The following is a 23,793-nucleotide window of genomic DNA, read 5'->3' as shown; positions in this document are numbered from 1 at the left end:
CCCCGGCTCATGCTCTCTCTCTCTCTCTCTCTCAAATAAATAAATAACTCTTTAAAAAAAAAAATATATATATATATGAAAACATCTGGCATATGGAAGCTCCTCAATAAAAGTTAGCTGAATTAATTAATGCTTCCTAAGGGCCTTTATAAACCTGTAATCTTTTTTTTTACTTAGTCCTTTTATTTTATTTATTATTTATTTAATTTTTTTTTTAACTTTTTAAGTAGGATCCATGCCCAGTGGTGGGGCTTGAACTCACAACCCCTGAGATCAAGAGCCAGCCAGGCACCCACTACTTATTTATTTTTTTAAATTGAAGTATAGTTGACACACAGTGTTACATTAGTTTCAGGTGTACAGCATAGTGATTCGACAAGTTTATATGTTATGCTATGCTCACCACATATAGCCCATCTGTCACGATACAGAGTTATTACAATATTACTGACTATATTCCCTGTGCTTTAGCTATTATTCCCAAGTCCTATTCATTTTATAACTGGAAGTCTGTATCTCCCCCTCCCCTTCACCCAGTTTGCCCATCTCCTACCCTCCTTTCCTCTGGCAACCATCACTTTGTTCTCTGTATTTGTGGGTCTGTTTCTGCTTTATGTTTGTGTTTATTCATTTATTTTGTTTTTTTAGATTCCACATATAAGTAAAATCATATAGTATTTGTCTTCTTATATAGTATTTGTCTGACATATTTCTCTTAGCATAATACTCTCTAGGTCCATCCATGTTGTTGCAAATGACAAAAATCTCATACTTTTTAATGGCTGAGTAGTATTCCACCGTGTGTGTGTGTGTCTTTGTCTATTCTCTATATATACCACATCTGTATCTATCCACATATATACCATATCTATCCATTTATCTCTCGATGGACATTTGGGTTGCTTCCATATCTTGGCTGTTGTAAACAATGCTGCTATACACATGTATCTTTTCAAATTAGTGTTTTGTTTTCTTTGGTAAATACCCAGAAGTGAAATTACTGGATCATATGGTATTTCTTTAAAAAAAAAGTATTTGGGGGCACCTGGGTGGCTCAGTCAGTTAAGCGTCTGCTTTCGGCTCATGTCATGATCTCAGAGTTCTGGGATCGAGCCCCGCATTGGGGTCCCTGCTCAGTGGGAAGTCTGTTTCTCCCTCTCCCTCTGCTGCTCCTCCTGCTTGTGCTCTCTCTTCTCTATCAAATAAATAAATAAAATCTTAAAAAAATATTTTGAGGAACCCCCAAGGAACCTTTATCTTTTTTATTCTAGCTATTTTTATGCATGTAAGATGATATGTCATTATGGTTTTGATTTGTATTTCCCAGATGATGAGTGATACCGAGCACATTTTCAAATGCCTGTTGGCCATCTGTATGTCTTCTTTGGAAAATTATCTATTCAGGTCCTCTGCCTATTTTTAATCAAATTATTTGATTTTCTTGGTTTTGGATTGTATAAGTTCTTATATTTTGGATATTTATCATATATATCATTTGCAAATATCTTTTCCCATTCAGCAGTATAAACCTGTAATCTTAAACCACCTACATTCTTCCTTGGAGATCAAGTAGCCGCCTCCTCCCGCCCCCCCATTTCTCAGCTGAAGATGTTGTCTTGCCTAGAATCACATCACACACCAGGGGAAGATCCAGTGACAGTATGGATGGAGTGCCTTCTACTTGTAGGACACCAGTGGAGACGGCAGAATTTTGTCAGGGGTGTGTGTGTTGCTGCAGGGGGGACAGAACGATAAGAAACACTCTCCTTATAATCTACATTGGTCGAGCAGAAGAAAATGTAAAAGATGCTATTTCCAGCCTGAACTTGTTAGAGAAGTGCCCGTGAACACTACTGACCAAGAGCAAGTAGTTTGGGAATTCAGAGGAGGGGGACAAAGCTGAGTTGTAGAAGTCATATATAATTACCAGCATCACGAACAAGAACAAGATTGTTGAAAGCTTTTTGGACGCAAAGCACCATGCTAAGTGCTGTACATACATTTTATTTAACCCCTATAAAAACCTCATGAAGAAGGCTGTTGTAACACTATCCATGAGATATTGCTCCCTAGAGCAAGGAAGAATGGGAGATTCTTCCCAGGCTGAGGGAATAATGTGAACAAAGGCAGGAATGCACAAGGCGTTGCCTCTTTATTTGGCTGTTGTCTATTGGTTCCCCTAGAAGCAATATTGAAATTAACTAGAAACCTTGTCTCCTCCTGCCCTTTATGTCCTCCCCCAGCCCTGCATCTGTTTGAAGTAGTATCTGTTTACTCTAGATTAATACCTTTAAGGGTATCTCGAGCCCATAGGGGCAGCCTGGACTTGATAAGGCACATCAGGATATATTCCACCAATTAAATTCCCATGGCTTTCTAGCATTTAACCTGCTCACCCCTCTTTATCCATAAGAGCATGGGAGAAAAGCCCCTGAACATGATAGCTCCAAAATTCAGAACCCACAGAGGTGCAGAAATAACCAATAATATACAACAGCCTACACATAGCCCATGTGTATACAGCATTGGATGGTGCGCCTGAATTATCCGTGTCCCAGCTCTCCTGAAAGTTCTGTGGGCCTCTTTGGCTTCCCTGGGCCACAGGCCATAGGCTATGGATTTTGCTATCAAAGTGAGACCCAGGGAAATGAGAACATTAACTTAATATTTGCCACTATTATGACATTATTATTGTTTTAGCTGTGATAATCATATTGAAGACTCTTCTCTTTTTGTTTATAGGAGCCCTTATCTTTTCAGATTCATATAAAAATAATTTGGTGTTAGGGAGGACATGGGGTCGGGGAATGGTGAAATGAGATTCAGTCTCTGAATCAGTAAATGTTGAAGCTGGGTGAAAACTTCACGGGAATTTATTATACTATTTTCTCCACTTTTGTATGTATGTGAAATTTTCCATAATAAAATGTTTTCTAAAAAAAAGACTGGATCTGCTTGAAGAATTGAAGCACGTGTGGTAAAACAATATCCTTCAGAAGTGACAGTAAGAGTGGCAGCAGAAGTAAGAGCTCTTTTTCCCCAACAAAGACCCAAAGACGCTCTGAGCTCTGTGACAAGACAAGGGCCTTGTATTCAGGCAACTTGTTAAAAATGAGCTCCACAACAAGGCAAAGTCAGAAATAAGCAAGCAGAGCCCGAGGCATGTCCACATTTACACATTTATTTGGGTTTAGAGAGACAACACAGATAAAATACTTTGATCCTACACAAGTTTATATTTGGTAAGAACATGTTGCCACGTGATTATATTTTTTATTTTTTTCTGTCTTTAGTAAACGGCATAATGTTGGAGAGATGTTGATGTCTTTCAGAAACACCAGTTGGGAACAGTATTTTGGAGCACGAAACTAATAAATACACAGTGTTTGTACGTAGCATCTGAAAACAGGAGAGCACGTGCAAGATGATACCCACCATGAGGGTCCTTGATTCCCTGTCCTGCTGCTATATTTACACCTGTGCTTTCTTTGTCCACGTTCTGAGGAATAGCTCCTACTCCAAACCCCAGTGGGGACAATATCTGCAATTTGGGCAGTTTGTGACACTCCATACGGGTCTCCTCTATTCTCGGACATGAGCGGCATTCACCTTGCATTTTTGTGCAGTCACACAGTTCTCAAAGGAGATTTCTCAGTAGAGAGCTTAGCTGAGGGCATGTTCTCTATTAGAGCAGATGTGGAGGGCGTACAGTTTAGCAGAGAGAGGGAGAGAGAAAGCACACAGGAACAGATGCGGATGTTGTTCTTGTAATATTGATACAGCTACCACACAGAAAAAGACATGTCAATAATATATTGTACAAGCTTTTACAGCAACATATGTTGATTTGCAACACTGTACAGTTCAGAGCTAAAGTGCACAACCCCAATCTGAGGTGACGAGAGAGTACTATCAATATAACGAAAGCAACACAATGTATACACACAATTGATTTCCTTTGCTTTCTTCACAGCCTTGTGACAGTACATGAAGTCAATGCCATTTATGTGTCTCAGATAAAGACATACCACACTTTTTTTTCAAGTATTTAAAAATAATAAACACAATATTGCTGAGTTAATGAAAATGGCCATGTCAATTCTGATTAAGCTAACCCCAGACTTTTCTAAAATTTGGAAAGGATGGTCCCACATAAAGGCCTTTGGCACTGGGAATTTGAGCTAATGTTCAAAACCACCTTCCTCCCTCCCTCCCTCTCTCCCAAGTAGATTACAGACCTACTTTAAAGAATATTTTATTAGAATACTGGGACCTATTAAGCTTTTATTTACCCCCTTTCCTGGGTTGTGGTTGGCAGGGATTTCACTGATTGAGCAAGACTCCCAGCCAACTTGGGGAAGGATCTGGAAGGGGCAGGGAGTGGGGGCAACAACCTATTTGTAAAAATTATTTTGCTGGAATTTCATACACAGACACAAATGCTTCTCCTTTTAATTCCATCATACCATCAAGTTAAAAAGCAGCAGCTTCTGATAGAGGATTGTACTGCAAGGTATAAGCATCCTGGAGTTGAGAGGGGTCTGTCCAGGTCAGGGCCCTGGGCTCCACTGTCTTCTCCAAGCAGGACAGTGGGTTTGACAGTTAGTGTCTCTGCCTCTGAGGTAGGACCTTTTGGCCTGAGTCTCAAGATAGATGGGCAGCTATGTGCTTAGTCTCAATGGCCCATTTCTAGAAGGGAAAGGGATGCTTGGCCATTAGACATAGCCTAGAATGGGAGGTTTATTCCTTCATGAAATTCTGGGGTACAGATAAAAGTTTTCTCCTAATCATCATAGGGAACCCATTGGCTTCCTAGACAGGAAGGACCCAAACCTATGTTCATTTCAAGTATCAATGTTTTTGGATATAATGTGGGAGAAAGAATGTAGGGGCAAGCTCATGCAGATTTCAGATGGTGGGATCTTATGGTTATATTATAGGGCATTTCTTTCTTTCTTCTTTTGTATACCTGTAGTCTTTCTAAGATACATATAGAAAGGATGAATGTTCTAAGTTTGTATCTGCAATCTGCATAGATCAGTCTGTAGTCATCATACTAGTACTTGGAATCCGACAAACTGTGGCCCCACAAATATCTATGGGAGCTCTTGTTAGTTCAGGCTTCTCCATCAGGTTTGCAGGGGAAGAAGAATTCTTTAAAATATTATCCTGAATTCTAAGGATCTTCCTATCTCTGCATACTCTGGTCACTTTCAATCTTAACGACTGAGCCACCCAGGTGCCCCTGGTCACTTTCAATCTTGACAAGAGGCAGATAAAAGAAGTCTTAAGATGCTGTCTCAAAATCTCAGGTGAAGAGCTCACTTCATGAGAGGAAAATAACCACCCATGGGATAGAAATTAATTATTTGGGATTCCAGTGATGGGAACTTTTGTGTGTAGGAGAGGGGAAAGAATGGGAATAAGCAATTACCCAGGAGGTAAATGACTCCTTCCTGGACAGTGACAATATGGTGCCCAGGAGGACATCATTGTTCACACAAAGATCTCTTCTCTCAAGGCCAAGTTTAATTTTCTGGGATCACCACCTTCTGGAGTGTGCTTCATTCCTTTTTGCTCAGGCTGATTAGATTTTATTTTTATTTTCTCTAATTAATCCAAATGACCTAATAAAAGAATACTCTTTGGGAAGATGCTTCCAGAACGAGCATCCACCTTCTGTTCAAAACAAGCTGAACTGGAAAGCAGAGTACAATTACCCTAGTTTTAGTCTAAGATGAAGCTTGGCTTACCTGCTTACTGAGGGGGTCTGCTCAGGGTCAGCTGGGCGAAAAACTCAGCAGGGAAGAGAATCTTATTGCCGATCTGGTCAGTCATTTTAAAGAACTTGCAATATTCTTTTGTGTTTGTTTTGTAATACTAACTTTAGAGATATGATAAACCGTCACATGAATAGAAAGAACGCATTATACCTTTTAAGAATTTTGTGGGCCTATGTTTCAAAATAACTTTGCTCAGTGTTTTATTGTGCCTCCATTAAAAGAAAGAGAAAAAAAAAATCTGGCTTAATTTTTATATCTGACCCTGCAGTTTGTATAACCCATATAAAATAAAAATCTATATGTTACAAAATAGGATTTCTTTTTAATATATATATTTTCCTTTTGTAAAATTATATGTATTTAAATACATTTGAAATGTTGCTATAGGTAAATTAGAAATTTTTTTTCTAATACTATGAAAAAGGCAAGAGTTTTTATTGTCAACATACATTTTATATGTACTTTCTCCTTTGGACTGCACCCCAAAGAACCTTTTAGGATTCAGGGGCAATTTGGCACTATTCAATCGTACTACTCTGAAGTGAAAATAAAGCTTGATTTGCATACTATATTAAAAGTAAGGGAAGTATTTATAACAATTTTAAGCTTTTCATTATTGATTAGAACACAGCCTTTTGTCACTAATTTTTAGAGAGGTATTCTAAACTTAGGAAAGGATTTTTAAAAGGAGCAATGTTTTTTGGATTTTTAAACTGTACTCTACTTTGACATCACAATATAGAAATAGATTTACTTTGGAACAAACTACAAATACATTCACACAGTTTGTGACAACTTAATTGTCTACCTAGAGAACTGAAACAGCTTAGTGAGCTATGTTATTATAAATCTTGTCCAAGGCGTTCTATTTCTTCAATCAGGAAGTCAATGTCTTGGTGAGTTGCTGCGGGATTTGAGATGACCATGCGGAAGAAATTGACCTTGTCTCCCAAGGGCTGGTAGCTGACCATTGTGGTTCCATACTCCATCATTCTGGCTTTAATCACTGGGGCCACCTGTGGGAGAGATCAGAGCCACATGGTGACCCCTGGGGACCCTTCCTCTAGTAAAAGAACCCAATATCAAGTAGCATTTTTAGTTTTTAATTAAACAACCAGACTCATATTTGTTTCCCTTAAAGAAATTTTCTCCAAGTTTTTTTGGGATCAGAGCACTAGAGCAGTTTAATACATCCAAATTCTTGAAGGTGATAAGATGAATAATAAGTGATAGGCTCTCAGTTGTTTGCTCCCTCTTCCTTGACTTTGTGAAAAAGAAAACTGCAGACCCCAAATGGAGTCACACTAGGCCACGTCACCAACCCCGGGCTTCATACCTAACCTAATTGCACTTTCAATTTCTTCCAAGAATATAGTCTTAGCTGGTCAGTCAGGAATCTTCTGGTCAGCATCAAAATGGTACTCAGTCACATGGCCCCTCCCCATCCCCCAAAGAAACATGAGGTAATCACCTAATAAGACCCTTTTCCCCAAAGAAAGGTGAGCTCACCCAAAATAATTCTCTTTTCTGTTTGTGACTTCCTTGTCCTGCCTTTAAAAACCTCTCCTTTTCTATAGCCCCTTGGAGCTCCCCTCTACTTCCTAGATGGGATGCTGCCTAAAGCCAATTAGATTTTTAAAATATACCTCAGTTGAGTTTTTGTTATTTAACAACTTGCAGTTATGGTTTTGGGAGAAGGAAGAATTCGGTGTTGGTTCCAAGGCTAAATAGTTTAGCAATACAACATTTGGGGGAGGGCTTTTTGTTTTTCCCTCAGTAGATATAAAAACACTGGAAATAGAACATAGCATAGAGAATGGTTACCAAGAGGTAAGCCTCAATATCAAGTGATGTCTGAAAATAAGCAGACTTTTGAGGCTTTAAAGCCCTTTTCTTTCTTGAGACCCTAAAGCTTTCCAGTTTCTTTTCATTCTCCTTTTGCATTATCTCAGTTTATAAGATTTTTTGAAATGCATTCCTTAATCATGATGAAAATCAGCTGAGGCCAAAAGGAGAGCCCACAAACACTTAACATTACAGAGGTGGCTCTCAGGTGAGATTTTACCACAGGTATGCCAGAATGATTACAGCGTCAGTAGTTCTCTGACGACTGTGTATGAGATGAAGTTCAAACTCTCGAGCTCAGCACAAAGCTATTTTGTCCCCCAGCTCTGAGGACTCATCTTCCAGTGCTCGCTAAAACTAATCTTCAACTCTGCCACACATATTTTTCTCCCTTCACACTTGTCCTCAGTCTTCCTGTGTCACACTTGTTGTCTTGGCTCCAAGTTCCCTTTCTCTTCCAAGACATACCCTATGCAGACCCCAAGACTCCACCACAGACCTACAACCATGATGAAGCTTTTCTTGACTCCTCTAGTCCAGTAGCTTCTTTTTCCTTTTAAGTGGTAAATACATGATCCTTACCCATAGAGCCTGTCTACAGAAACTTTCCTATTGTCCTATTACTTATAAGAAAATACATTTCATCTCTGTAATTTTGAAACTATAAGCTCTGAAGGGCACAGTGTCTTTTACTTCTTTTGTTTACAAGCACAACTGTGTGTGCACATTGAGGGCTCTCCAAGTCCTTACTAAATTAAATAAAGAGTAGAATAATAGGGATAGCTATCTAGGAAGAGGAACACATTTAACATAGGTCTATCCGTATGTATGATCTGTTCATGTATTTTACCATTAGAGTCTGTAAATATAACATCTGATCATTTAAGTTCCTTGCTGCAAATATGTAACCAGGAATGGTTGATGTCAGGGAGCTTTATTTAGATATACATAGTAAACTTATTTAGATATACATAGTAAGTAACTCAGTTCAAAATGGGGACATACCTTTCATCATAGTTGGATTCATTTTAATGAAGAACAGTTTGATTCAGATGGAATGCTGTTATGAACATGCAACTTTTGAACATCAACACTTAAATAATCATTTGTTTACAATGAGATTTTCATTTTCACAGTACTCATTGTGAAAATGACATATCTGATAAAGTGTTAGTATCCAAAACCTATAAATAACTTATAAAATTCAACACCCCCAAAACAAAAAATCCAATTAAAAAATGGGCAAAAGACATTTCTCCAAAGAAGACATCAGATGGCCAATAGACACATGAAAAGATGCTCAACATCACTCATCATCAGGGACATGCAAATCAAAACTGCAATGAGATTTCATCTCCCACCCGTCAGAGTGGCTAAAATAAAAAATATAAGAAACAACAGGTGTTGATGAGGATGTGGAGAAACGGACCCTCTTACACTCTTGTTGGGAATGCAAACTGGTGCAACCACTGTGGAAAACAGTATGGAAGGTCCTCAAAAAGTTAACAATAGAACTACTTTATGATCCAGTAATTGCACTAGTAGGTATTTACCCCCAAAATATAAAAACACTAATTCAAAGGGATACATGCACTGCTATTTTTATAGCAGCATTATTTATAATAGACAAATTATGGAAACAGCCCAAGTGTCCTTTGATTGATGAATGGATAAAGAAAAGGTGGTGTATATATATGTGTGTGTGTGTGTGTGTGTGTGTGTGTGTGTCCACACACACAAGGGAATAAAAAAGAATGAAATCTTGCCATTTGCAACAACGTGGATGGAGCTAGAGAGTATTATGCTAAGAGAAATAAGTCAGAGAAAGACAAATACCGTATGATTTTACTCATATGTGGAATTTAAAAAAACAAAACAATGGTTTTGTTTTTTAAATTGATCAAGGGAAAAAAAAGAGAGAGAGAAACCAAGAAACAGATTCTTAACTATAGAGAACAAACTGATGTTTACCAGAGGGGGGGTGGGGGAATGGGAGAAATGGGTGATGGGGATTAAGGAGGGCACTTGTGATGAGCACCAGGGAATGTATGCAAGTATTGAATCACTATATTGTACACCTGAAACTAATATAACACTGTACGCTAACTATACTGGAATTTAAAATTTAAAAAAGAAAGCCAAATGAATGTAAAAAAACCCAAAACAAAGTACTCAATATGTAAAATCGACATATTTCCTATCAGGCCCAATTATTTATTAGTTACCAAAGAGAAAACCAAGGACAGAGTTCATCTTCACTTTCATGTCACCCTCACCTCACATCCTAAACCTAATTGCCTCATCTAAACATGAATGTGCTTGATGATTCCAGCCCTGGGATTTTCTGATTCTAGGTTAACGTGTTCTTAAGTCTCTTTCAGCCCCTTTTTTATTACACAGGAAGATAATATAAAGAGGAATGTTTCTTTTTTTCCCCTGAAGGATTAAGGATGTACATAGAGCATCGGGCTCATCCCAGGGAATAAGTATGAAAAAGAATTTGAATATCTCAACTCTGGGGTTAAGTTCTGAAAGTGGATCTAGTAGAATATTCTAGCATAAGGACATGAAATTTATCACTTTGTGCTGTGAGACATGGCAAATCAATGTGTTCCTGGGAAGAGAAATCCCAAAATAGAAAAGGAATTCCAAATCCATGTGTCTGTGGAATTTTAGGAAGAATCACATAACTATTCCTTAATTTTTATTTGTGTAATAAATCATGCTTGCTCTTTAGAACTGACAAAAACAATGATAATGCTTTACTCAGTGAATTAAACTCTGATTTCATTTTCATGGGCAATCCCAGCAAAACCACATAGAGATGGTATTTATTATTAAAGACAATCATCTCTAACTTTTCAGAGAAGTTAAATCAAATCAGAGGTCAAAAATTTAAATGGTAACAGACATCATCCCAAACAGGTTTTGGTATAAAGTCAGATCGATTCCTCGCAGTTACTGAAGCTAGCTGGGTTGGAGAAATCATATGACTTTTGTCTAAATACATATGACTTTTGGCTGCTTTCAGAAAATGTGGATGAACTAAAATTAGCAGAAACATGGAACATCTACTTCATTGCATAATCACTAATTGCAAGTTCAGAAGGAAAATAAGATTCTGACTCTTCTGATGAATATATAGCATTTTCACTTATTTCTAGATGTTGTCTTTTGATCTCATTCTTGGTTTTGTTGAATAAAGAGAGTCAGGAAAGAGAGGCTGCCTGTTGAAGATTTCACTAAAGACCTCAGCAGGAGCTCTTGGTGCTGCCTTATAAGTTTTAGGGTGTCATTTTCTCCCTTGTGTCATTAGCTTTTTCAATCCCTTAGAAAACAATAACCAGGGAACTATCCCATAATTTGAAACCACATTTATTTCTCCCAAGAGAGCTCAGGTTAAAGCATCACGGAATCACAGAAATGTATTTTTTCATTATGTATCACAAAATCTTTTTGTTTCAAAATCTTGGAAACGTGAGTGAAATTTTTGGAAAAATGAAAAAGCAGAATAACCACAAATAGGAATCCTAACACTTTAAAATTTCACCAATTAAATTCCGTGTTACATTTAACAACGTAGACTTTGGAAGAGTGTCACCTTAAATATGAGGCCAATCTACTTTTCAATCCACTGTTGACCTTTTGGAAGTCCATCAATCATAGACTGGTAGAAGTCAGGATGAGATATGCAGATAATGATCAAATACAATGGAATAAAACACAAGATGAAGATGATGATGAAGAACCAGGATTCTTGTCTGATGAATGTCCTCATGGACTCCACCTGCTTGTCCTGCCTGTGTCTAAGGCATTTGCCTGTGGTCGTGTGGCGCCCCAGGCCTTCTGTGTCCACTGTGCCTCAGTGATGATGGGCCTCCTGCACATTCACAGTCCTGATCAGGCAGCAGGAAATACTCCAACCTGATTCTCAGCCTCCCTCATGAAGTTGTTGACTCTGCTTGTTTCATAATAACCACCTGTTGCCTAGATATCTGTCCCCATGTCACTGTGAGCTCTGGAGAAAGGCCTATGATCCACTAGTAGGTTTCCTAAATATCGTTTCTGCTCCCTGTTCTGGAATGTGTAAATGGCACTTTAGCTCAGCAAACGTTTTTGAGTGCCTTACTGTATGCTAAGCCTTGTACCAAGACAAGAGGGCACAAAGAGTAATTCTTCCTTGGAGGGTCCAGAATTTAACTTAATTCTCGTTTGCCACATGCCACATGGAAGTCTCCACATTTCCTCCCATTTTGGGTCTATGTCAGCACTGACAAGAGAATTTTATGTAGTGATAGAGATGTGTTATATCTCCACTATCTGATACAATAACCACTGATCACAAGTTGAGCCCTTGAAATGTGGCCAGTGTAACTGAAGAAGTGAATTTCTGGTTGAATTTAATTTTGATTGATTTAAATTTAAATGCCATACGTGACTATTGATACCATACTGGATAGAGCAAATGATCTATTTTATTTTACCTCCGCTGTTTTCCCTCTGGGATTGTGTGCATGTGTGTGTTTGAGCGTGTGAAGATTTACTGGTCCCTGGACATTATACTTTAAGGGATTTATATTTAAGAAGAAACTTTTCTGAAACTCTGAAAAATTATTGACATAAATAAACAAAAGTTAACCTTGATATTTTATGTGGTTCTACTGAATCAGAATTCCAACTCTGACTTGCTGAATTCTCTATCTTCTAGTCAGGAAAATGGAATCACAGGAGAGGAAAAAATTAAGAGAACTCATTTTGCAATCCCCAGACCTAATTCAAATTTGAATTACCAACAGTATAAAAATAGTTGACTAATATTCTCATGGCTCTCCCCAAGAAATAATCTCCATTCCCATCACAGTTTATGTGATTTGCCAAAACCTGAGGCATCTGAAGAGAGCTGTATTGAAATGGGGGGAATTCAGAATTGATTTTTTTTAAAGATTTTATTTATTTATTTGACAGAGAGAGAGAGATGGCGAAAGGAGGAATACAAGCAGGGGGAGTGGGAGAGGGAGAAGCAGGCTTCCCGCTGAGCAGGGAGCCCAATTCAGGGCTCAAACCCAGGGTCTTGGGATCATGACCTGAGCCGAAGGCAGACGCTTAACAACTGGAGCCCCCAGGCACCCCTCAGAATTGATTTTTGCTCAGAAAGTGATGGGAAAAACCGCTTTCTGTTCTGTTTTCCCATCTTGCCCCATCCCTCAGCCCAGGAATAATGAATTGATTCAACAAATGAAATCAGTCAAATTACCCCATGGATTCTGTCTGATCAATGGATTCATTAAAGAGGTAGAGCCAATGAGAATGGAAACATCTAATTTCTAACTAACTTGTTAAATAAAATTAGTTATTGGTAAGATGATACATACTACGGAGAAGCCACACCATAAAACATCAGGAAAAAATATGAATTCTTTCTTCTCAAACGATAACAGGCCCCTTTTTGCCTCCCTATCATCTTTTCCAATGTGACCCTCATCCTGCCTCCCTCCCATCTCTTGGGCTTGATTTCTTGGAATGAGCAAATGAGCCAACTTCATTAAAACTTCAAACATGACCATGACCCCTCCTACTCAGACACATGCACTGATGGATTCCCATTCTAGAAGCTTTCTTCCATGCATTCCTCTAGGTCAGTGGCTCTGAGCCTGGGCTGCACATTGGGATCACCTGGAGAACTTTTAGAACCATTCCCAAGCCCATCCAAAACCAACTGGATTAAATTCTCAGGGTTAAGACCTGGTTATCAGTGTTTTCTATAAAGCTTCAGGGTGATTCTAATGTGTGGCCAGGATTGCAAACCACTACTCTAATTAGGAGGCTTCACTTAAACTCCTCAACTATGTGTCAGTTTCTTCCTGATGAAGGTTTGATCCTGGATTGTCTACTGGCAGGTATTCATATTTATAAGCCTTCCTGGAGGTTTTAAACCACAAAAAATCCTGTTGTTTGACATAGAAGGAAATAAAATATTCTGAAAGGTCAGTGAGGCAGCCCAGGCTCCTTCGCAGTGGGGGAGAGGGCCTCCCCTGTTCCTGACAGCAACTGGAAGAAGTCCCCTCCTTTGTGGTAAATGGAAAACCAACCAACCAACTAACCCAGGCTCTGAGATCCAAATACACACAATCATCCCTAGTTTCCCATTCCTCAACACTGAGATGGGGCCCCACATTTACCTCCCTTCAAGATTCTCTTTGGGGTACATTATCAACCGAATCTCACCCATGTGTAAGTGATGGGAGCAGGAGACGAAAAAAGATAAAGGATATCTTACTGGCCACAGAAGAATCTGAAGTTCAAGCCCTCCAGCTCTGGAGTCAGTGATTTGGGGAAAGTGATTTTTTTTTTTCCTCTCTGCTTCAGTTTCCCCCTCAGCAAAATGGGGAGACAGCAGTGCTTCCCAGATTAGGTTGCTTAGACTGAAGTAAATTTCTAGGCCCATGATGGGGCTGCTCCTGCCCAGATGTCACATCAGGAAATGGACACTTAACTTTCATAACCCTGTAAATGCTCTGTTTAACCAGAAACATGGAATATCCAGTCAGGAAATCCCCAACACCAAGCCAACCCTGGGCTCTATACTTATTTTGTTGTTCCTTACTCATTTTCTTTTTCTTTTCCTTCTTTTTTTTTTTTAGAGAGAGAGAGAGAGAGGGTGCATGAGCGCGTGCATGCATGCACACAAACAGGGAGGGTGGGCAGAGGGAGAGGGAAAGAGAGAATCTCAAGCTTGTTCCATGCCCAACGCAAAGCCTGATGCGCGGCTCCATCTCACGACCCTGAAATCATGACCTAAGCCAAAATCAAGAGTTGGACATTTAACCGACTGAGCCACCCAGGTGCCCCTCCTTATTCATTTTCTATCTTTCTCTTCCTGTTCCTTATTCTTCATCCTATAAAAGCTTCTTGCATTCCACCCCATTTTGCAGTTCTCTGGACCCCTGGGAATGGAGGCTGCCTGCTTCATGAAGTGTTAAATGAAGTTTGTTTGTGTCACCTAAATTGTCTTCTTCAGTCCTTTCTAACACTTATGATAATTGAGTGATCTAATGCTAGGTCACAGTTGAGCCTGGGACACAACATGCACTCTACACAGTGGCCATTAGTATTGTTCCTTGCCCCCGGTCCCTTCTGGGGTTCACCATAGCTCTAAAGACTCCACAGGGTAGCCTTGACCTTGGCATCTCAAGAGGGTCAGCAGCAGCTCTGATTTCTAACCATTGCTGGTGCCTGAAATCTCTTCTGTGTTTTTAACAGTTTTGCTGGGCAGGTCAGCCAACTTCACCAAGGGTTCTTTTTTTTTTTTTGCCCTTATATATTTTTTTAAATTTTATTTTATTATGTTATGTTAATCACCACACATTACATCATTAGTTTTTGATGTAGTGTTCCATGATTCATTGTTTGTGCATAACACCCAGTGCTCCATGCAGTACGTGCCCTCTTTAATACCCATCACCAGGCTAACCCATCACCCCACCCCCCTCCCCTCTAGAACCCTCAGTTTGTTTCTCAGAGTCCATCGTCTCTCATGGTTCGTCTCCCCCTCCGATTTCCCCCCCTTCATTCTTCCCCTCTTGCTATCTTCTTCTTTTTTTTTTAACATATAATGTATGATTTGTGAATGACAGTAAAGCTGTCACCTGATTGCTTATTTTAAGATATCATAAACTTGCTCTCAGGAAAAAAGAAGCAAACAGAGTAGTCAAAAGTCTGGCTATACCAGGTCTGAATGGCCTGGTTCTGAAGGAGCCCAGGAAGGGGAGTGGGCCAGTGCACCAAGGTCAAGGTTGGATTTCTCCTCTCTAGAGAGACGCCATGCATGTGCAAGGCCCACTAGACACGCTGATGTCTGGACCAGAGAAGCCTGTATCACTTACCTTTGAGAGGCGGCTCATTCTCTCTTCATTGTCCTCCAGGATACGCAGACTCGGGGGCACGTACCAGAAACAGACATTTGTGTGCTGAGGCTATAAGGAGGAAAGTAAGATTCACACTCGGCCCGTCGTGGCCATTTAGAAAATTCCAAGGACATTTCAAACCTATTCTGCAGCTTCCGAATAGAATTCCTATTTTAAATCCATAATCACTTTTGGAGTGCCTGACTTTCGCCACATTATATAGAGTTATTGTTTTGTCAGTTTGCGTTTTTTACTCCAGCTCAGAACAGTGGCCCCATCAGCCCAGCTTCTCCTTTGTAATGCTCCCCTTTACCTGGACAGTACATGATTGACATAAAAAAAAAAATCAGTGATAAGAACTGGTAAGAACTGGAACTGACTAAACTTTTTGGGATCGTAGAGATCAGAATACGTACCTTTCCGTCAAACACCATTTCGTATCCTTCTCGGTTTTTTATGATATTGTATAAATACTCTGCCAGCTCCAAGCACTTATCAATATGTGCTTCAAACCCAGTGGTGCCCTGAGTAAGAGAAGAAGAAAGCTTATCAGGCGGGTGGGCTCTCTGTGGGGCTAATCTCTCTGGAGACTGATGCTTTCTCTGCCACTTCCACCTCAGGGCTGCTCCACACTTTCCTTGCATAAGACTGTGCTTCCAGAGGCTTTTCTGGTGATTATTTCTCCTTTGATGCTCCCCCCTCAGGTGTTTTAGTTCCTTTCATGTCATCACAGCTTCCTACAGCGGATTCCTCTTCTTCCCGAGGCCCCATTCTCTAGTAGGCAATTATTTTGATTACTCGAGGGGAAAATTTGCCTCTGCCACTCTGAGGGGTAATTATGGAAGTCAGTAATGACAGGAGGCTGGGCTGTTCTCCTGTGGAGAAGCAGCATCATCAGGGAGCCCCCAGCAGGCCAGCTTAGCCCCTGCCCATCATGAAAATTTACCATTTCCAGATCCCACTTTTGTTCACCAATGTAACCCCATTATAGAACAAATAGGGTAGGTACTCAATGAAGATTTGTTGAACAAATGAATGTATGAATCTTAAGGGGCACACAGATGCTTTGTTAGCCTGTCATTCTGCAAAGCTCATTAGATTTCTCCTCTGGGGATAAATGACTCATGTGTTGGTAATGGGCAAACATTATCAGGGAGGTCTTTTAGTTTCCAGCTCTGGAAGCCCAAGAACTTGTGAAAAAGAACGCTACAGCTATGGACTGGAGCTGTTTAACGGACCTCGGGACACTCCAGGGCATTACTTTTCAAAATGGCTTTCCTCCTAACTCCTTCAGCATTTCTGGAGTGCTAATGGAAAGCTTAGACAAACAGCTAACGCTTAATCCAGGAGCACTTGGAAGCGGCCAACCCGTGACTAATCCAACATGGAAACTGGAGGGAGCAGCTTTAATGGACATAAGATGAGCCCGTGCTCCTATTGATGGTCTCATCATTTCAGCTAAAAGGGAAATGCAGCATAGCCAGTGACTTTAACATCTGAAGCCTTAAAGAAATCTGATGGGCTCAGGAATCATTTCTATGGAGACTGCCACCTAAGTTGATTGGTCAAAGAGTCTGGTTCCTGATGACCCCAAGGAAGGGCCCTGATTGATGCCTGAACACTCGGGCCAGAGCCTACACCATGCACTCTATGACTTTGTGGTGTCAAGGATTTGGGGTTGGTTTGGACTGACCTGGCAGTTTGGGTACACTGGGGATGGCCCCTAAGTAGGAGGGAGAGAAGTTCATTGTTCTCCAACTGGATCCTTTGGACCGGTCCAGAGTTGGCTTTAAACTGGCACCTACTTGATCCAGGATATGGCTGGGACCAGTAGGACTCTGACCCTGTCCAGCCCCATGGCCTTGGCTAATCTCCCTGATCACATGGGAAGGGTGGTGTCTGTGTGATTTCCCTCCCACACAGGGACATGGTAAAAAGTAAAATGAATGCTCTGAAAAGGAGTTTGGTTGTATTGCAAAGGCAGTGTGATCATCACAGACTGGATGGGGAGTCCTCTGGCCTTTGCTAGTCTAGGACTTTACTTGAGATGATCAGGAGTAACCTGACCATCCCTAGTTGTAAGCTAAAGAGGTACAAGGGATGGGGGGGGGGGGGATGACACAGGAAACTCTAGTGTACTCTTAGAAGCCTGTCTCTTCATGTTGGATATTTATGGGAATAAGATCCATATTTTATTTTCAAGGTTTTGAAGGCTTTTAGGAGATTCTCCAAAATGTACTCATTCATCAACTACTTTCTGAGTAGTTGTTCTATGCCACACAGTTGTTACTCTGAGAATAACAGGATACCTGGAATACCCTGGAAAACTTGATCAGGCGTGACATCACCATGACCCGGGTTGCTATGAAGGAAGCTGAGGGCTCTGACCGGCGCGCCTAAATGAAAGTCTGGACCCCAGCGTCTGAGTTACGCTGAGGGAGCTGCGGGAGAAAGATGGTTTTATTTTCTCCCTCATTGCCCACACACTTAGGATTGGTTTAGGCTGACATGGCTGAAATGCACACTCCACAAGGGCACACGTTGGTGTTTCTTTTGTTCACCACTGTCTCGCTTGTACCAGCAGGGCTGACATACATTAGGTGCTCAATGTACATTTGTGGAATGAATGGATGAGTGGATGGAAGTCTTTTAATCCCTGGGGCAGCGTTTTTACAGAGTATGTTCTGAGGAACCATCTCTATCGGCACCAGGTTAATTGCGTTAATGACGTAGCTCTGCCGGGTGAAATCCTACGTATTCTACCTATCCTGTTCTAGACCCGTCTCCGAGGCGACCTCTTAATAAATCATTTTTGGCTCTCAAACTAGGAATGGGCTTTCCATCCTTTAACTGCTCAAGGTGCATCTGTGTTTCTTTTACAACCAGTTATTTTCTGTCTTATGTGATGGTTATCTGTGCATTTAGCTTACCTCGTCTGGAAAATTGTGGCCCCCTCATCCCACCCAGCATCAGGCACAATAACAGATACTCATTAGCTACTTATTAAAATAAATTGATATTTTAGAGAGAAAGTGAACATTCATTCAGTCACTCAGCAAAGGGTGCCTCGTATCACTTTCCCTTTAATGGTTTTCTCCTGGTATTTTTTTTCTCAGCCATTTGCCAGTCCCTTTGTTACCTACATTTTTTTTTTTTTAAAGATTATTTATTTGACAGAGAGAGACACAGCGAGAGAGGGAACACAAGCAGGGGGAGTGGGAGAGGGAGAAGCAGGCTTCCCGCTGAGCTGGGAGCCTGATGCGGGGCTCGATCCCAGGACCCCGGGATCATGACCTAAGCTGAAGGCAGACGCTTAACGACTGAGCCACCCAGGTGCCCCTGTTATCTACATTTTTAATGAGGGAGGCCAATCACAGAAAACTATAAGGAAACCTGCTAATTTGCATAATCTGCATAACCATACACAGAGAAATTTACCATGAAAACTAGGTAGTTACATATTGAGCCATGCTTGCAGACCTAAAATTAAGGTTCATTCATTCTCTGTCTCTCTCCCTCTCCCTCCCACCCTCTCTCTCTCCCTTCCTTCCTCCCTCTTTCTTTCCTTCCCCCCTTCCTTTCTCCTCCCTCCTTCCTCTCCCTCCCTCCCCCACTCTTCCTCTGTCCCTTCCTTCCTTCCTCCCTCCCTCCCTCTGCCCCTCTCTCCCTTTCCTTCCTTCCTTTCTTCCTTTCTCTTTCTCTCTCTCTTTCTTCCTCCCTTCCTTCCTTCCTTCCTTCCTTTCTCTTTCTCTTTCTTCCTCCCCTCCCTCCCTCCCTCCTTCCTTCCTTCCTTCCTTCCTTTCTCTCTTTTTGTTTTTTTCTATCTACTCCGAGTTTTACCCACCGAGGAAATCTGGAAAATAACCATCAAGTCTTGTTTAACATTCTCTAATAAGATACAGACAAAATGAAAGATCTCCTCACTAAGAACAGAGCTGAGGGCAGGCATAGGGCCTTTGCTCCTGACAGGCTTACGTCTGGTATTACTGTCTGGAAAGCCTGCCAGCATCACATCAAGAGGCTCATTTTTTTTTTTTTTTGCATATAGTTGCTTTCATCAAGTTCTCTTGGACTTAATGTGGAGGCTGTCTGTCAGTGCATTTAGCTCCATCGGTCATTAACGGATTAAGGAATATTTATAGTTAGGTTGCTTATTTTCATGTGGTTTGTATTGCGAAGGAGAAAATGTGGATTCACTTGAATGCTGCAGTCTCCAGGCATATCCGATAACAGAGGGTTTACTGATTAATGCTGCCTCCTCCTCAGTATTGTTTTTGCAGATCCTTTCCTCGTGCCCGAGGGGATAGGAGATGGAATGTCATAGCCTGCTCTTTCTCGGTTCTTCTGAGGGCAGGCTGACTTCTTCCCTGGCTGGCATCACTAGAGAGCTCTCACAAGAGGGTGACTACCCTCCCCACTCCTCTGGACTGTAGGACTGAGCTTAGGGCTTTGATCGTTATTACCACTTCATTTTGCAAAACACGCAGCTTTAAGTCAAAAAGCAAATGGAAGTTTTTTGCCATTTATGTGTCTAGATCCTTAAGTTTGGCATGAGGAATTAAAGGAATACGCATCCCTAATTTACGGATAAATTATGCGGCTGCTGGGATTGTTTCTTTGTTTTTTTTTTCTTTTTTTTCTTCCCTCTTTTGATGCCTTTACTTCAGTGCGTTAGAGTCTAGCTCCTTGGCCCTTATTTCAGGCTTCAGTTGTTCTTGTTGTTTCATTCACACCTGATGGCCTGCAAGTTATTTCTCTTACAGCCAACCATTGCCCCATGCTGGCGAGGGGGCTTCAGATGGAAAAGGAGCTGCAGGAACTGATGAAGCATGAGAGGAACACTTTTGTGTAAATATAGCTAATGATCGTCATCGTAATAGAAACACCGCAGGAAAAGGGGACAAAAAGGATGATCCTGAGCAATATTTAGAGATCAAGTTTTCCTCCACTGCCTAGCTGATGTTCATGTTCAATTTTGATTCCCACCAATCAATGAAATGAAAAACCTACTCATTTTCAAACAGTTTGAGAGGACGCCAATAACTCCTGCTCTTGATTTATTTATTTTTGCCAAATGAGGCTCATTCCAAAGAATGAGTCTTATCTTGGGTGGTGGGGACCCAGTAAGTGTCCTTGTGCAAGCTCTTTTGAGAGAGGAGGGGGCCCCTGCTCATCCCACCACTTTTACTAGGGCAATAACTCCAGGCAGCCGCTCCATACTTAGTACCACTTAGAGGAGATTCAGCGGGGCGCCTGGGTGGCTCACTCGTTAAGTGTCCTCAGTTAAGTGTCTGCCTTCGGCTCAGGTCATGATCCCAGGGTCCTGGGATCGAGCCCCGCATCGGGCTCCCTGCTCCTCAGGAAGCCTGCTTCTCCCTCTCACTCTGTCTCTCTCAAATAAATAAATAAATAAAGTCAAAAAAAAAAAAAAAATAAACTGCCTTTTTCCTGAATAGATCTTTTTTTTTTTTTTAAAGATTTTATTTATTTATTTGACAGAGAGAGACACAGCGAGAGAAGGAACACAAGCAGGGGGAGTGGGAAAGGGAGAAGCAGGCTTCCCGCGGAGCAGGGAGCCCGAAGTGGGGCTCGATCCCAGGACCCTGGGATCATGACCTGAGCCGAAGGCAGACGCTTAACGACTGAGCCACCCAGGCGCCCCTTCCTAAATAGATCTTTAGAGGCTTCCATTAGATAGTTGCTGACTGCATTATTTCACACCCAAACCCCCTCTGTTTCTTGTTAGCTATCTGCCTCTCTCCTGCTCAGGCATTTAGTTGACTTTGAAAAGTCTTATGGAGGACATTAGGAGAAGGAAGGGAAAAATGAAGGGGGGGAAGTCCGAGGGGGAGATGAACCATGAGAGATTATGGACTCCAAGAAACAAACTGAGGGTTACAGAAGGGAGGGGGGTGGGGGGATGGATGAGCCTGGTGATGGGTATTAAGGAGGGCACATATTGCATGGAGCACTGGGTGTTATACGCAAGCAATGAATCATGGAACACTACATCAAAAACTAATGATGTGGGGCACCTGGGTAGCTCAGATGATTAAGCGTCTGCCTTCGGCTCAGGTCATGATCCCAGGGTCCTGGGATCAAGCACCGCATCGGGCTCCTGGCTCAGGAGGGAGCCTGCTTCTCCCTCTCCTTCTGCCTCTCCCCCTGCTCACACTCTCTGTCTCTCTCTGTATCTCTGTGTCTCAAATGAATAAATAAAATCTTTTAAAAATGCTAAAAAAACCCCTAATGATGTACTGTATGGTGACTAACATAATAAAATAAAATAAAATAAAATAAAAAAACCCCCAAAACCACGGCATAGGGAACTTTCTGCTGTAGACATGGTTCCTTACACAGGCACAATCTGTGATCTCACTCTGGCAGGTTGCACGCGTGCTGACCAAGTTATCTGTGTGTCCCCTGGGATGGGAAGGCCCCCCTATTTGTGTGGGCTACTGAGAAAGCATCCAGCCCAATCCAGCCCCTCCCTCAAACATGGAGGACCTCGGGGCATGCCAGCCTCCCCCTAACCTCGCCCTTTCTTGTTTCCTTCATCAAGTTTCCCTTGTGGACTCTTTGAGCGGTTGGGTTTTCTAGCAGTTGGGTGTCTCTGGCAGGTCCAGCTGGCTCTGGCCATTGCCTCCTGTGGGAGGTAAATGAAACCAGGTGGGAAGTCACTGATTTGTAACATTGAAATTAGGAATCTCATCCAAATGAGAAAGAAAATCTTTGACATTTCCAGCCTGCTTACATTTCAGCACACAGGTATCCTCTTTGAAGGCGGCAATGAGTCAAGCCCAAACTGTGCACCGTTACAGAGTTTCTGTTTCTGAGTGGAGTGATCAAGGGTAGTTAAATTCTGGGGTAAACAGAGAAAGCTTACAAAACGAAGTCACTGGGTAGTTCCAGGGTTTGGTTTTTTTTTTTTTTAAAGCTTTATAACTAGACGATATCCCTTGAAATGTGAAAAGGAAGCTATCGTGGTGGGTTTTGTCCTCCAAACAAAAGGAGGGCTTCAACTTCCCCGAGGGATCAATCACTGGGTAAAAACCAAGAGTTGAGAGACAACAACAACAACGAAACGCCTCTTAAGAATCCAGATGTTCTGCTGTAGAATGCAATCTGGGTTTGTTTTCTAGATGGGTGAGCATTAGAAGCAATTTGGCTCCTGTCCTTGCCCATGCAGAAGGCAGGTATCTAGACACGGGATTAAAGAAACTTAATCCCGGGTAATTTTCGATTTGGAAATCCATTTTTTTTTTTTTTTTTTTTAAATTTGTTCTTATTCTTTTTTTTTTTTTAATTTTTTTTATTGTTATGTTAATCCCCATACATTACATCATTAGTTTTAGATATAGTGTTCCATGATTCATTGTTTGTGCATAACACCCAGTGCTCCATGCAGAACGTGGAAATCCATTTTTAACCTCATAATAAGGGTCACCAAATAAAGTTTCTGTCTTTAGTTGACATTCGGCCTATCTACACAAGCTCACCTTTGCCCTCCACATTAGCCATAATTTGAAAACATCAACGTGGCGTCCGCACTGTAAGGCCTTGTCCCCAGTGTCGTAGGACAGGTCGTAGTGTTTATCTTGCTGGAAGAGGTAGGAAGCATGCATCTGGTTACAACTCTGCATCAATCCCTAGAAGAGAAGAGAAAACTTAGGAAACTCTACTGACTTGATCAAGTACTCTGTTAGATTTACACTGTGGTAAAAATTATTAAGAAAAAAAATTTTAAAGGGACACCAAATTTCCTGGAGAAAGAAAGCAGGAAGAATCAAATGTTTAAGATGGGCCAAGGGGCGCCTGGGTGGCTCAGTTGGTTAAGTGTCTGACTCTTGATTTCAGCTCAGGTTGTGATCTCAGGGTCGGGAGATCGAGCCCTGCGTCGGGCTCCGCATAGAGCCTGTTAAGATTCTCTCCTTCTGCCCATCCCCACCACTGTTTGCGCGCTCGTACATATGTGTGCACTCTCTCTCTCTCTCTCTCTAAAAAAGTGAAAAATAAAATAAAATGGGACCAATATCTGGACAGTATGAGCTGTGGGGATAGGTCAGTTCTGTGGGATAAATGGCTCAGGGTCAAATGTAACTACAGCTTAACAACAGGGGCATATATGCTTTAACTCTTCTTTTTAAGAGAATGTGTTTCTTTAGAAACAGTCATAATCAGAATATAATGTTTGTTCTTTGAGGGAACATCCTGCTGTTTTAATTTTGTTGTAATTAAAATACTTTAGAAACTCTTTGGTT

The 23,793-nt window shown here is 41.3% G+C and overlaps 1 protein-coding gene and 1 long non-coding RNA gene across 6 annotated transcripts in view; one reads left to right on the top strand and one right to left on the bottom strand.

Annotated features, from left to right (window-relative positions):
- Positions 1-23,793, top strand: part of LOC118535754 (uncharacterized) — a 158,123-nt gene that overhangs the window by 101,089 nt on the left and 33,241 nt on the right. For 2 of the 4 annotated variants that reach the window (XR_013449021.1, XR_004917327.2), the window contains one exon: positions 1,520-2,900. The exons of the other annotated variants lie outside the window; for them this stretch is intronic. This is a non-coding gene — a long non-coding RNA (uncharacterized LOC118535754). Of the gene's footprint in view, positions 1-1,519; positions 2,901-23,793 lie in introns of those variants that run through there. 4 annotated transcript variants of the gene reach the window in all.
- GAD2 (glutamate decarboxylase 2) overlaps positions 3,168-23,793 on the bottom strand; it is an 80,232-nt gene continuing 59,606 nt past the window's right edge. The window contains exons 13-16 of one of the 2 annotated variants that reach the window (XM_036092301.2): positions 23,032-23,181; positions 15,949-16,056; positions 15,512-15,601; positions 3,168-6,799 (exon numbers count right to left, since the gene is read on the bottom strand). In XM_036092301.2, coding sequence (XP_035948194.1) covers positions 6,626-6,799; positions 15,512-15,601; positions 15,949-16,056; positions 23,032-23,181 — 522 coding nt within the window. In that variant the 3' untranslated portion in view covers positions 3,168-6,625. Of the gene's footprint in view, positions 6,800-11,093; positions 11,509-15,511; positions 15,602-15,948; positions 16,057-23,031; positions 23,182-23,793 lie in introns of those variants that run through there. The other variant, XM_036092303.2, reaches the window with a different exon arrangement.

Source organism: Halichoerus grypus, chromosome 6, assembly GCF_964656455.1.
Source record: "Halichoerus grypus chromosome 6, mHalGry1.hap1.1, whole genome shotgun sequence".
Lineage (NCBI taxonomy): Eukaryota > Metazoa > Chordata > Mammalia > Carnivora > Phocidae > Halichoerus > Halichoerus grypus.
The sequence above is the reverse complement of the archived record's forward strand: the minus strand, read 5'-3'. Positions and strand labels throughout refer to the sequence as shown.